General features: G+C 37.0%; 1 protein-coding gene across 1 annotated transcript; it reads right to left on the minus strand.

Annotated features, from left to right (window-relative positions):
• Positions 1-535: 535 nt before the first annotated feature.
• Positions 536-1,514, minus strand: LOC146924339 (SKP1-like protein 1B). Its single transcript, XM_085709378.1, has 2 exons — positions 1,256-1,514; positions 536-982 (listed from the first exon to the last, which is right to left on the minus strand). The coding sequence occupies exons 1-2, from the start codon at positions 1,397-1,399 to the stop codon at positions 656-658; spliced, it is 471 nt and encodes a 156-aa protein (XP_085565504.1). The 5' UTR covers positions 1,400-1,514; the 3' UTR covers positions 536-655.
• Between the last annotated feature and the right edge of the window lie 12,726 nt (positions 1,515-14,240).

Here is a 14,240-nt window from a genome sequence, read left to right on the forward strand (position 1 = left end):
ATTGTTTCATTTACTCTATCTCTAGTTATAAAGAATTTCCTCATCAATAAGGTTACCTATTATCATATCTAACTTAATTGACAAGGACAATTAAGTCTAAATATCCATTTTTACATTCCAATAAGTCTTAGTTTATTCTCATGATTCAAACATTTTGTTTAACCTTATATTTCCATCAACCTACCTTCATTTTCATTTATCAGAAGGTTTCCTAAGATTTTAGTGAATTATGGCGTCTAGGATCTTTCAATCTTCTAATTATCAACTCCAACTATCGTTCCTTCGTTGATAATATCTATAAATGATTGTTAGACCTTGTTGTGCTTAAACCAAATCTAACGTGGTCAGCCAAGTTCTAACAACCACACCATAATTCTATTTGAAAATCAATAGGGTTAAATTAGGGGATTAGATTTCCTAAGTAAAAGAATGAAAATAGGGATTTTTGGAATTTTTTTCATAAGACTACTTTCCATGATCTCAAGACTTAGAAAAACTACTCAATCGTCAAGAAAATAAAGAGAATATAAAAAAGTAAAGAAAATAAAACTATATTGATATAACAATGCAAGTACAAGGTGTATTTGATGGCAGGTGGTGCCAAACCAACCATTAAGATGCTAGATATTAAATTGACTGATTTATTTTACAATCGTTATAAAGCCCATTGATTTTCCAAATGGACATCATCTTCTTCCTTAGGACTATAATCATTAGCACTACTGAAAGTCTTGAGAATCTCCTCCGGTGTCGTTTTCTTCATCATCTCTCCTACCGTCTTACATGTAAGATCTAACAAGCTCTTGATGTTCAAATAGTTTGCAGCTGAGATCAGATCAAGGAGTGTATCTTGATCAACCTTGACAAATTCACTTTCCCAAGCCCTGAGATCATCCTTCAAGAGTTTTTCTTCGGAACTCCCAACTTCCACATGCTTTTTACAATACTCGATAACCTTTGCCAAGATGTTGCTAGTTACTCCCTCCGTTCCTTTTTAAGTGTCACTTTTTAACATTTTACACAAACCAAGACACTCAATAAATGTTACTTTTTCTTATACAATAATCTATACTTTTACTATAATAGCCTTAGTCATTTAATATCTTATTTTATATATTTCTCTCTCCACAATAAATAACTAAGGGTAATGTTGGTAAAACAACATTTATTGTTGCATTGAACTTTGAAAGTGACAGTTAAATAGGAACAAAAAATTTCTCCAAAAGTGACACTTAAAAAGGAACGGAGGGAGTACATTTGAAAGAGGGATTCCACCATAGTCGACACAATCATCCTCGATTAAAAGTTTGATCGTTTGTGATTCTAATGCCACTGCCTCGTCGATTTCAAAGGTCTCGCCGTCGGAACTCTTCAGGGTGATCTTCCTCGTCGATGACATGATTTCGTTCTTCCCCTTTTCAAAAGATAAAAATTCTAAACTCTAAATTTATTTTCTTGAGTTTGAAAATAGAGTGAGTGGATTGAAATTATATAATATCTCATTCCAATAATTAAACAACTACTAATATTTTTATTCTACAAAATTATATAAATCAAAGCCAACAAATATGGTATGAGGATATTTTTGTTTGTTTTTGAGATTAATAGTCTAGGTTCAATTGACCAAAGTAATGCGCTTAGCTGGCAACAATGTGATACAAATAATTTTTTTGGTGGTGGTCGGGGTTTGAACTTCGAACCTTGCATATTTTATGCATTGTCCCTACCAACTGAGCTAAACTCACGAGGACATACAAATAATTGATATAAGAGAAGAAAAGAAATATAAAAGTAGATAACATTGGTTCCCATTTAAGTCATTTTCAAGTAACACTTCATTTTTTTTAAGAAGTCAAACTAGTCCATCAAAGTTGACATTAGATAATCAAACCTGAGATCTTGAGAGGAGCACACTTCATGGTTTTATGCCAACACCACCCGACCAAATCAATTGAGTTTTCATGTTATTTTAATTGTATTCTTTAACAATATATAAATGTGATATGATATTCCCTAAAAAAAATGTGATATGATATTTTAGGTTGACTTTTTCATTCTTTCAATTACACATTTAAATAAATTTGTCTATAAAAATATGTATTTTTTTTTTTTGGGGTCTAGAAGAATGTATATTTCTAGTCAAAAGAAATCAACCAAAACAATTACTCTTTTCAGTTTAAAATATAAGTAAAAGGTCAAATGTATTTGGTCTATATTTAAACTAAATGCATTTGACGATTTTTATTATAATTAAGGCCAAAAAGAGGATGACGATAACCTTTTAAGAGTAATGCTAGCAACACTCTCTCTAATACTCACTTTCTTATTGGTTTAAATTATTATGACTACACTTTGCAAATTGAACCCACACAAAGTGGTGGGACATACATTGATTTCATTCAATAAAAGAGTGAGTGTTATAAAGAGTGTTGAAAAGTGAGTGTTGTTAGCATTCCTCAACTTTTCAAACCTAACGTAGTGCACATTTATAACTCTTAACATAAATGAAGGTATTTTTAATAGCTATACAAATGTAAGAAACATAGGAAACCAACATAGCTATACAAACACATTCATTTACTATAATTAAATAAAATATTAATATTATTAATAAAAGATCTAAGTTGAGAATCAAAGTATATATGCATCTAATTGAATAATTTTTTACATTAAAAATAGTTATAAAACACGATACAATAATAGTTGACCTTTGTTTATCTGTCCACTATGAGAAAAACTGAAAATGTTATAATCAAATTTAATATCTTTAAAAAAAGAAAAAAACTCTCATTGATTAACATTGTTTCAATACATCATTAACCTTTTGAGATGTGTTCTGAGAAGTTTTCAAAGAGTTTTGAACCAAAGAAAAAATATAAGTCATTTGGGACATTTATCTGAGTTGTCTGACACGTACGATACGAGTGTCACACAGATGTCGAACAATGTGACACATGTGACACGCCTAATCCTAAAAATGATTGTGTTTCATAGTCCTTAATCCTATTCATAACCTCTATCTAATCTATCGACATTCCGAGCGATAGTTTCATTCGAGAATAGAAACTATCAATAAACGAAGACTATATTTTTTTGAATAACATGCTTGATTAGATTATATATAATATCAAATCTATAGATGTATCCCTTTTACATGATAATATCCAAAGAAGTGACCATGCTCTAAATATCAAATCATTTATATGCACATCAACGATTTTGCAGGAGAAAAACCAAATATAAAAAGTTGTTATTCATTAAATGGAAAACTATATCGTGAATCCATATTCAAAACATGATTAATAACCTTCCTTCAAAAAAAAAAAAACCTAGTGTATTTTTCAAATCAAATACTATTATAAATCGTAAGATATATACTGCAATGAATCAAGATTCAGTATTGCGATTCATCTATGAATCCAAAATAGATCCAGAGAATAATTTTCAGTGACTGTATTCATTTATGCGTTGAATAAATATAAAAATATATTATATCCGAGTACAAGTAACATGCACTAATTTTATCCCAAAAAAAAAAGTAACATGCACTAATAGCATGGTTCATTCTTACCTCAAAATCCATAAGATATCATAACAAAATTAATTGCAACACTCAATGGCAATGCAACGTAGACTAAACAAATACAAAGATCAACGGGCATAGTATAAGTAAAATGTAAATTTATCCTATCATCTAATTGCCCACTCAAAAAAAAAAATCTAATTGCCATAATGTAAATTTATTCTATCATTTGATTGCCATAGCCTTTGTACACAAGAAATTGAAAAAGAAAAAAAAAACTTAAAAGATATTGAAGAAGAAAACCACTATAACAATCAGATCAAGAAGAATGCTAGAAACACTCATTTTTTAACACAATATGCACTTACTCATTTATTAGATGAAATCATTGTATGTTTCACCATTTTGTGAGGGTTCAATTTTCAACGTGTAGACCCACAATGATTTAAACCAATAAAAATGTGAGTATTAGATAGAGTGTTAAAAAGAGAATGTTGCTAACATTACTCATCGGATCAAATAAGGTCCAATGCCATTTCAATGCTATATGGCAGGAAATAAACTTACGACAAGAAAGACAAACCATCCAAGTTGAATAAACCTTCACTTATCACATAATATAGATGGCCCATTCCCTATTATTCAATGATTTACAACATCAACATAATCATAATAAACTATCATAATCTTTTTTTTGAACAAATAAACTATCATAATCTTATTCTTATTAATCTAAAATAGTAAAGTTCTTATTTTTTTTCCAGCCTCAACAAACTATAATCATAAGTTAAAAGGTAAAAAGATATCTTCAACAACGAAGTTATATGGTAGAATGCTCTTGAAGCCCCTAAAAAGGAAGGAAAAGCTCCACCATCCAAACAAGTGTGATCCTAGATTAGATTTTCTATGTGTGCAATATAGACTCGAGAAATTTCATCAATGTGAGAGTTATGAGGAAAGAATGCTTGTGCTAACTATGATGAACTGCAACACATGCAGATTAATACTTCAAATCAAACACAAGAAAGAGTAGAGATCCAATTTCCACCTCCTCATGAATAACCACTGTGTTTCCTTAACTGCCTTAATTCAACATGAGTGTTGAAGGAAAACTTGGGTTATAACCTACACATGTTTGGAGGATAAGTGCTTCCTCCTCTGGTATCAACCAAAATTCAAAATGGAGGTAATAAGGAATATTAAGCCTTGAAAGGCTATTCACCGTCAAGATAGAAACCCTTGCAGGAAATTCATGGTGCAAGGGCAAAGTTTCCCATGTTGAGAAAAGAAGTGCGAAAGAAAACATGATGGTAAATTGGGAAAGAAAAATTGTGTTGTGAAAATTGGAACATAAGGGTATGGTATTTATAAGCCATGATTTACATCGAGGTGGGGATTACGAGGCAAAATACGTTAATTATTCTTACCGCCCAAAAGGCAGGAAAAAAGGTCAAAGTTATATTAACATTATACCATGTTGCTTATAAAGTTTTTCATTAATTGAAGCAATTTAGTAAAATTAAAAATAAAACAAGATATTATTTGTAATCTTAACAACTAATTGTGATTCTTTTTTATAAAAACAATTAATTGTGATTAATTTTTATAGCTTTCTCGATAAACAACCTTATAATAAAGAATATTCATAAACATTCATTACTAATTATAAGATAGCAAAATAATGTTTTCACTATTGTCATGTAAGTTTTGTTATGTGTTGATAGATTATCTTTTTAGATAGACAAAATGACAATAAGAATTGAAAACTCACACACACAAGTGGAGAATTCGAGAGAGAGTGAGAGTAACGTAGAGAGAGAAAGTAAGGGGGGGAATGGGACAACTAGGGTCACAAATGAGAGAGGGGATTTAGGCAAAGAGAAGAGACGTGTTGTTCACCACCGAGAGCAACCTATGGTTTCTTTCTTCTTTACTAATCTACCAGAAGGCTTTAAGGTTTCAGTGCTGTGGACGATTTTCCTGCGCTTTGGTAACGTTGATGAAGTGTACGTTCCTCTGAAATGTGATAGAAGGGGTCGAAGGTTTGATTTTGTCAAGTTCCTAGATGTAAGGGATGTGGAGGAGCTAGGCAATAGGCTGAGGGAGGTTTGGATGGGGAATACAAAGCTGGTGGTTAACATAGCCAGGTTTGGGAGAGAGGTCAAGAGGTCAGAAGTGGCTCCGGTTAGGAAGGAAGTTGTAGGAGGCAGCGCGGCAGTGGTATCCAAAGACAGATCTTTCAAACAGGCGGTGCAGCAGGGCCCAGGAGTGTTGCCGGTGGTTCGTCGGAGGGTGGTGGTTTGGCCGTCGGAGGAGAGGTTGAAGGTGCTTGAGACTTGTTTTGTGGCGGTGCTAGCCTTTCAAAGAGAACCTAAACAAGTGCAGAATGGTTTGTTGATGGGTGGGATGAAACATGTTGAAGTTTCCTCGTTGGGAGCAAATATGGTTCTTTTGAAAGCTTCAGACCCTCAGGGGGTGGACGACGCTATTAGGAGGAATGATTCCTGGTGGAGAGGGTTGTTCTCTGAAGTTACTCGTTGGTCTCCATCCTATGTCATGAAAAAGAGGAAAGTCTGGCTCAGAGTGTTTGGTTTGCCATTGCATGTGTGGGATGAAAAATGTTTTAAACAGTTGGGAGCTCTTTTTGGAGATTTTGTTGACTTTGATGAGGAAACAATCACTTGTACTAGACTGGACTTGGCAAGAATTTGTGTCAATACTTCTAGATTAAGTTTTATTAATGAACAGTTGAGGATGGAGGTTATGGGGTCTGTTTTTGATGTTTGGGTGATGGAAGAGGTGGAGCCGGTGGTGGTTCTGAGGAAGGACGAGGATGCTGGTTGGGAGGAGGGGTCCGTAGCATCTTCTCAGAGGGACAGACATGGTGGTCTCATACCTGAGTTTTGGGAAGAAGATGCTGAAGTAAGTCCTAGGCATGGAGTGTCTGTACGGAATGAAAATTTTGCTGGGCCAGTACTTCATTGTCAACCAATAACGCTGCAGGGACAATTGGGGGATGCAGAAAAGACCTCTCAAGTGGGTCACCACATTGAGCCTCAATTGGGGGAAAATTTTCAAATTGAACCAATCTTGGAGATACACGTGGAACAAGGGGATGCTGGACATGAGGTAGGCCAGCTATTGGAGGAAAAGGAGTTGCTTTTATCACCAAATCCTCCTGTAATATTTGATGATCACGTGGGTCAAAGGGAGTTGGGGACAGATGAGGGTACAAGGAGTGTGGTTGGGGCGCGTGGGGGAAACCTGGTGGTGGGGTTGGTGGAGGCTAGTCAGGCGTGTGACGGAAACGCGCGGGTGGGGTCAGATGGTAAAGTTAGCGCGCGTGAGGAGGTTCCAGTGGTGGGGACCAGTTCTGCAGCTTTGAAGGAACGGGACCCACCATTTATTGGGTCTAATTTGGATAATGGGCCTCTAGTGGATATAGTTGTGGAAGCTTCAGCTGAAGTTGCTGTTTCTGAGGGGTTTAAGTCTAAGGAGGTGGGAAGAGTAAACAGCCATGTCCGGTTTGCGGTGGAGGATTCCGACCTTTCCGATTTTAGTGATTCTGTGGGGGATTTACAGGAGGAGCAAGATAGAAAAGTGATGCAGAAGGCTAAAAGTAGACTTAAGAAGAAACAAGGTGGGGGGAAAGCACCTCTTGTGGGGAATTCTTCAATGATCCACATGGCGGAATTGGTTAGGGGAAGTAGAGGGAAGGGGAAGAAAAATCAAAAGGCTAGCTCAACTTCTTCTTATTGTGAACAAGAGTACAGTGGTAGGGAGCCCGGAATTGTGGCGTCTCCGGCGTCGGGGCTTAGATTAATTCTTGATGATGAAGAAGGCACTCTAGTTCCGGAAACACCGTCGCAAGTGAAAGGAGTCGACCCTTTGAAGAAGGTGGAGGCGTCATCTCTTTTTGGTATTCAAAATGAGTTAGGTGTTTCTTTCACTACTTCGGAAGGTGCAAATAAGGATAGGTTGGAAAATTTGGAGGTGCGAGATGTTGATAAGAAGGCTTTTCGGGAGAGGAGAACGGTTAACTAATGATTATTACAACCTTTAATATTAGAGGGTTGGGGGGTGCTTCAAAGAGGAGTAAGATTAAAGAGTTGGTCCGTAACAACAAGGTGGAATTCTTGGCTATTCAAGAGACAAAGATGGAGGATATCACGGCGTCTTTTTGTCACAAGCTTTGGGGAGGGGTGGATTGCGATTGGGTGTTTCTTCCTTCCGAAGGCAATAGCGGAGGTATTCTATCTATTTGGAGCAATATTAATAATAACACTAATTCTATTTTTGTTGGAGAAGGTTATGTAGGAGTGTGCTTAGAGTGGGGGGTGTTGAAGCATAAATGCTATATAGTTAATGTTTATTCCAAGTGTGATTTACCGGCTAAGAGAAGGTTATGGGAGAGGCTCGTGGAGTTAAGAAGGACGATGGGGGAGGGGGCTTGGTGTTTTCTTGGGGATTTTAATTCGGTAAGTTGTAGTGATGAACGAAGAGGTATCAATGAGGTGCAATCTTCCACTCAACGGGAAGAGATAATTCTTTTTAATTCTTTTGTGAGGGAAACTGAGATGGAGGATTTGAATGTGTTGGGAAGGCGCTTCACGTGGTATCATCCGAATGGGAGAGCGATGAGTCGTATTGATAGGGTGCTTATTTCCGAAGAGTGGGGGGAGTTGTGGGGAGACTCCTCACTTTGGGTGCTCCCTAGAGATGTCTCCGACCATTGTCCGCTTGTTCTTAAAGAAGCCGGGTGGGATTGGGGACCGAGACCTTTCCGTTTTAATAACTATTGGATGGAAAATAATGATCTTAAAAGGGTGGTGGAGGAGGCTTGGAGAGGGTCACATCGACAAGGTTGGATGAGTTTTGTTTTGAAAGAAAAATTAAAAGATTTGAAACTCACTCTTAAGGATTGGCACTATGGAGTGTATGGTGATATGGAGGGTAGGGTGAGAAAGGTTGTGGAAGACATTCTTGACTTGGATATTAAAGGGGAGGAAATAGGGTTGGGTGATGAAGAGGTGGATTTACGGAAAAATTTGTTTCGGGATCTTTGGAGACTTTTAAAAGCTAAAGACTCTAATATGGCACAAAGAGCGAGATCCAAATGGCTTAAGGAAGGGGATACTAATTCCAAGTATTTCCATAAGTGTGTTAATTTGAGGAAAAGTAGGAACTCTATTAAGGCTCTTAGGGAGGGAGAGGAGTGGGTGCAATCTCCGATGGAGATTAGAAGGGTTGTGGTGGAGTACTTTACTAATCATGTTGCGGATTCTCCGTGGGAGAGACCGAAATTAGATGGGGTGCCGTTTGAGAGGGTTAGTGAGGAGGATAATGTGGGATTGGTGGCGCCTTTCTCTCTTGAAGAAATTGAGGATGTGATCAAAGATAGTGATGGTGACAAAAGCCCGGGCCCGGATGGATTTAATTTCGCTTTTGTTAAAAAAATTTGGTATTTGTTAAAAGGGGAGGTTAGGATCATGTTCGATCAATTTCATGGGAATGAGGTTATCCCTAAGGCGATGTTGGCTTACTTTGTGGCCTTGATTCCGAAAGTCAATTCTCCCTTAGAAGTGAAGGATTTTCGGCCTATATCACTCCTAGGGTGTCTTTATAAGCTTTTGGCTAAGGTTTTGGCGAGGTGGTTGGCAAAGGTGATGAATCCTATTATCTCCTCAAATCAATCGGCATTTCTTAAAGGGAGGAATTTGGTGGACGGGGTGATGGTTATTAATGAAATTGTGGACTTTGCTAGAAAATTTAAAAAGGAATGTTTGATTCTTAAAGTTGATTTTGAGAAGGCGTACGATTCGGTGGATTGGGGATTCTTGGTTTATATGATGAAGAGGGTAGGTTTGTGTCCTAAGTGGATAGCTTGGATAAAGGCATGTGTGTGTGGAGGTAGTATGTCTATTCTTGTCAATGGAAGCCCAACGAAAGAAATCAATATTCATAGAGGTCTTAAACAAGGGGATCCCTTAGCTCCGTTCCTCTTCCTTTTGGTGGCGGAAGGCTTTAGTGGATTGATGCGGAATGTTGTTCGTTTAAATTTGTTCCAAGGGTTCAAAATGAAGGAGGATGGGAAGGAGTATTCTCACCTTCAATACGCCGATGATACTATTTGTATGGGGAAGGCATCGGTTCAAAATTTATGGACCTTGAAAGCCGTGCTTAGAGGGTTTGAAATGGTCTCCGTATTGAAGGTGAATTTTTATAAAAGTTGTTTAATGGGAATCAATGTGGATGTGGATTTCATGGACATGGCGTGCAACTTTTTGAATTGTAGTCAAGGGAGCTTTCCGTTTCGGTATTTGGGTTTGCCGGTAGGAGGTAATCCGGGTAGAGTGGCAACTTGGGACCCCCTTTTGGAGTATCTAGCGAAAAAGTTGAATTCATGGGGTAATAAGTATATTAGTCTTGGAGGGAGAATTGTGCTTCTTAATTCCGTTTTGAATGCTATTCCTATTTTCCATGTCTCGTTCTTTAAAATGCTGGTTAAAGTGTGGAAGAAGGTTGTTCGTATTCAAAGAGAGTTCCTTTGGGGAGGTGTGGAGGGTGGTAGGAAAATTAATTGGGTTAAGTGGAGTAAGGTGTGCCAACCGAAGGAGTTTGGAGGCCTTGGGGTCAAGGATGTGCGTTTGATGAATTTAAGTTTACTAGCTATATGGAGGTGGAGGTTATTGAATGAGGACAAGGCTCTTTGGAAGGAGGTGCTTGAGGAGCGGTATGGGAGGAGGGTTGGTACTAAGATGGGTGTCGGTGAGGATTTGTGCCCAATTAATGCCTCAAAGTGGTGGAAGGACATTGTGAATTTAGATAAAAAAGGGGAGGAAGATTGGTTTAATGAAGAGATAGATAGGAATGTAGGGGATGGGGCTAGTACTCATTTTTGGAGGGATGCGTGGAGGGGAAATACTTCCTTTATGATTAAATTCAATAGACTTTTCTCTATCTCTAATCAACAAGAGGCAAGGGTTAATGAGTTGTGGGAGGAGAATGAAGACGGAGGGAGGTGGGTTTTTAGTTGGAGACGCCGATTGTTTGTATGGGAAGAGGATCTTCTTAACAATTTGTTGGGTGATTTGGAGGGTTTTGTGAGGAGTAATGTGGAGGATAGGTGGAGGTGGAAATTGGAGGAGGAAGAGGTCTTTACGGTGAAATCCATGTATGGCAAGTTGGAAGGGGGTGGGAGGGATGAAAGTTCGATGTCGGAGGAGGAGAAACGTGTTTTTTGTAATATTTGGAAGTCCGGAGTTCCTTCCAAAGTGTCCGCCTTAGTTTGGAAGGCACTTTTAGACCGAATTCCAACTAGGGTGAACTTGGAAATTAGACATTGTTTGCCTCCGGATATTGGCTCCAATTGTGTTTGGTGTGGTTTGATGCCCGAAACAACTTCACATATTTTCCTTCATTGTGAGGTTGCTAGGAAAATTTGGCTTAAATTAATGGAATGGTTGAATTTCATTTTTATAATGCCTCCGAACTTGGTGATTCATTGGGAGTGTTGGAGCGGTGGCGTGATGCACAAAAAAATCCGAAAGGGCTTGAGAATGATTTGGCAAGCGGCAATTTGGGCTATGTGGAAAGCGAGGAATGATTGTATTTTTAATGACGGTGTCACTAGGTGGGATGAAGTGGTAGATGAGATCAAGGTTTTGTCTTGGAGATGGTTATTGGGAAGATTCAAAGGACCGGTTTGTTTGTTTTACGAGTGGGAATGGAGTCCCTTTGATTGTTTGATGAGATGATAAGGCGTACATTGGGGAGTAGCTTTTTCGGATGTGTTCCTCGGCCGGCTGGTGTTCTGCGTTTTGTTGGTCAGTGTACTGTCATGGTTTTTGTGATCTGAGTGCTGCCCTTTTCATGTTGGTTTCGTGGCTTGTGGTCTTGTGCTCTGTTGCTGCCTTTGTTTGCTGTTGCCAATGTAGGTTTGCTCTTGCTGGTCTGCTACTTTCCTGCTTCTGTGCGGTTCAGGTAAGCTGGGTTTTGTTGCTGGAATTTTCTGCAGTGCTGTTCTGGAGGTTCGGTTTGTTCATTCAGCGGCAGTTTTGGTTGGTTTTTGTTGTTGGGTGGGTGGTAGAAATTGGTGGTGACGCAGGGGTATGCATGTGGCTGTCATTCGTATATTTCTGCGTCATTACTCTTGGGTTTGTTTTCTTGTGTTCGGGTGGTTTTTTAAGGGGTTTTTGTTCGAGCCACGGATTGTATGGCAACCGATTTCCCCTTGTTTGTATTTTTTTTCCCACCCAAGCTTATTAGTGCTTCTCGCACGGGCTTGTTGGCTAATAAAATTTTTGCCGTTTCAAAAAAAAAAAAAAAAAAACAAGTGGAGAATTCGAGATTCAAGCCTCCGGTGTTCAACTTAACAATTCCAACATTTTTGTCAATTGAGTTAAGACTTGTGTACCGATAGACAAATTTAGTTTTCAATAAATTCTATTAAGCGATGAGAAGAATTCCAACTTTAATGCTTAATTTATTCTCTCAATCTTGACCATGGTTAAGTTTTTTTTTTTTTTTTTACCAATTGGTAAATTGTATTATAGACCATTACAATCGTATTTACAACACTTCTATTTTTTAAATATAGCGACATACTCCCTCTAGTCACTATTATAAGCAAAAAAACCTACTTTTTAGGTTCATTAAATAAATGATGTATACGGCCTATATTAATGATCACATACATCCTTCATTCAATGAACTTAAAAAGTAGTTTTTTGCTTATAATAGTGACCAGAGTATAATTAGTTATATTTTGTGGTGGCATTTCACATGGGAAGGTATAAAATGTTCCCACCATGGGAAAGTTTACTTTAACCATTAGATTAATTTGAGAACACAATTTTATCATACACTTCCAATACTAGATTATTTCTTTTACACCTTCCACCACCCTTCTCTCTCCTTCCTCCCCACCACCAGCAACATCAAACACACCACCAGATTTTTTCTTCTATTCCGAGCAACAAAAATGTCTGTGTCCTGCTGTGTTTCTAACCAGTCAAGTAGATTTGTGACTTAGACGCGAATTGGTAATGGCTCTATATTAGCAAGCAAAGGCTCTTGTGAAAATTAACTATAATGACTAATGAGTATCAAATAGCAACAAAAATAGAAACTCTAGTACTGTATTTCAACAAGTGTTCACTTCTAATACTCAATCTATATACCAATCCTTCAAACCTTTTATATACAGTGATTTAGTCATCTCTCTCCTACAAAGCACCAACACAGAAGCACACATTGGACACGAGTGAGACCAACACATAAGCATGTAATAGTTTAACAAATTGAATTAAATGTAATCACCACCGGATGGGTCTCTTGATTTTTTATTCAAGAAGGATAAGATCAATTTTTACAGCTTATGGAATTTTTATAGGTTGTTTGATGTTGCTGGTGGTGGGGAGGAAGGAGAGAAAAGGGTGGTGGAAGGTGTAAAAGAAATAATCTAATGCTGGAAGTGTATGATAAAATTGTGGTCTTCAATTAATCTAATGATTAAAGTGAAATTTTCCCATGGTGGGAACATTTTATACCTTCCCATGTGAAATGCCACCATATTTTGTTGGCAATGTAATTTCTTTTACATAAAACATGTATAAAAATAAAGTCATAGTTATATTTATGTTAGTACTTTTCCTTTAAAAAAAAATTATGTTAGTACTTTGTGCACGTGTTTGAACATGCAAGTAATGAACGGTTTTTCCTTAGGTTGATATGTTGGTGTTGACTTGGTACCTTGGAGTATGTTCTTCTTAAGGTCTCATGTTTGATTCTCTTCTGTACTAATTTGAGTGGGTTAGATTAATTTCTTCAAAAAAAAAAAGATCGGTTTCTCATATCGATTTCAATTGATTTAATTTGAACAAAAAAGTCCTATAATTTAAATATCAAAACAAAATATGGTTAGAGTCAAATTGTCAAATGATACATGTTGACGGGGGTGGAGGTAGAGACAAAATGGTGAAACCTCCAATAATTGTAATCAAAATCGAATGTGACGTATTTTGATTTCAACCACCATAAAGAATGAAGCTTTATATTTTCAAAAAAAAAAAAATAAAAAAAAAAAAATATATATATATATATATATATATATAGAGAGAGAGAGAGAGAGAGAGAGAGAGAGAGAGAGAGAGAGAGAGAGAGAGAGAGAGAGAATGAAGCTTATCATTAGTCGATCTTAACCAACATCTCATCTAGAATTCATACATACTACTTATATCTGCTAGAGTAGTGATATATGTACAACTCTTTAGTACAACTTTTATGACAACTTTGATTTTCTCTCTTTTGATTGGTCAAAAATAATAGAGAGGGAAAAGTGAAGAGAGAGAATAAGAAGATAATGTGAGTATGAGAGAGAAAGTTGTCAAAAAGTTGTACAAATATCATTTCTCTATTCTGCTGAGACTTTAGAACTACCCTCCGCAACCTTCACGCGAATATTGTTTATATTACTATTTAGGCTTAATTGCATTTTTGCACCCTATATTTTGCCAATTGTGCGATTTTGCACCCTTTCTTTTACCCCTTTTCTGGTTTCATGGTCCCTCATGTGTTTCAGTGCTGATGTGTCCCATTTTGATGACATGTCATCAATTAATCAAGTCCATGTGTGTAAATTGATTTTTTTTAAAAATAAAAAAATTAAATAAACGGTTTTCAGGAAAAAGGTCACGTGCCCCTTCTAATTAACCCT

Source organism: Medicago sativa, chromosome 5, assembly GCF_051527215.1.
Source record: "Medicago sativa cultivar Bolivia chromosome 5, Bolivia_mono, whole genome shotgun sequence".
Classification (NCBI taxonomy): Eukaryota; Viridiplantae; Streptophyta; class Magnoliopsida; order Fabales; family Fabaceae; genus Medicago; species Medicago sativa.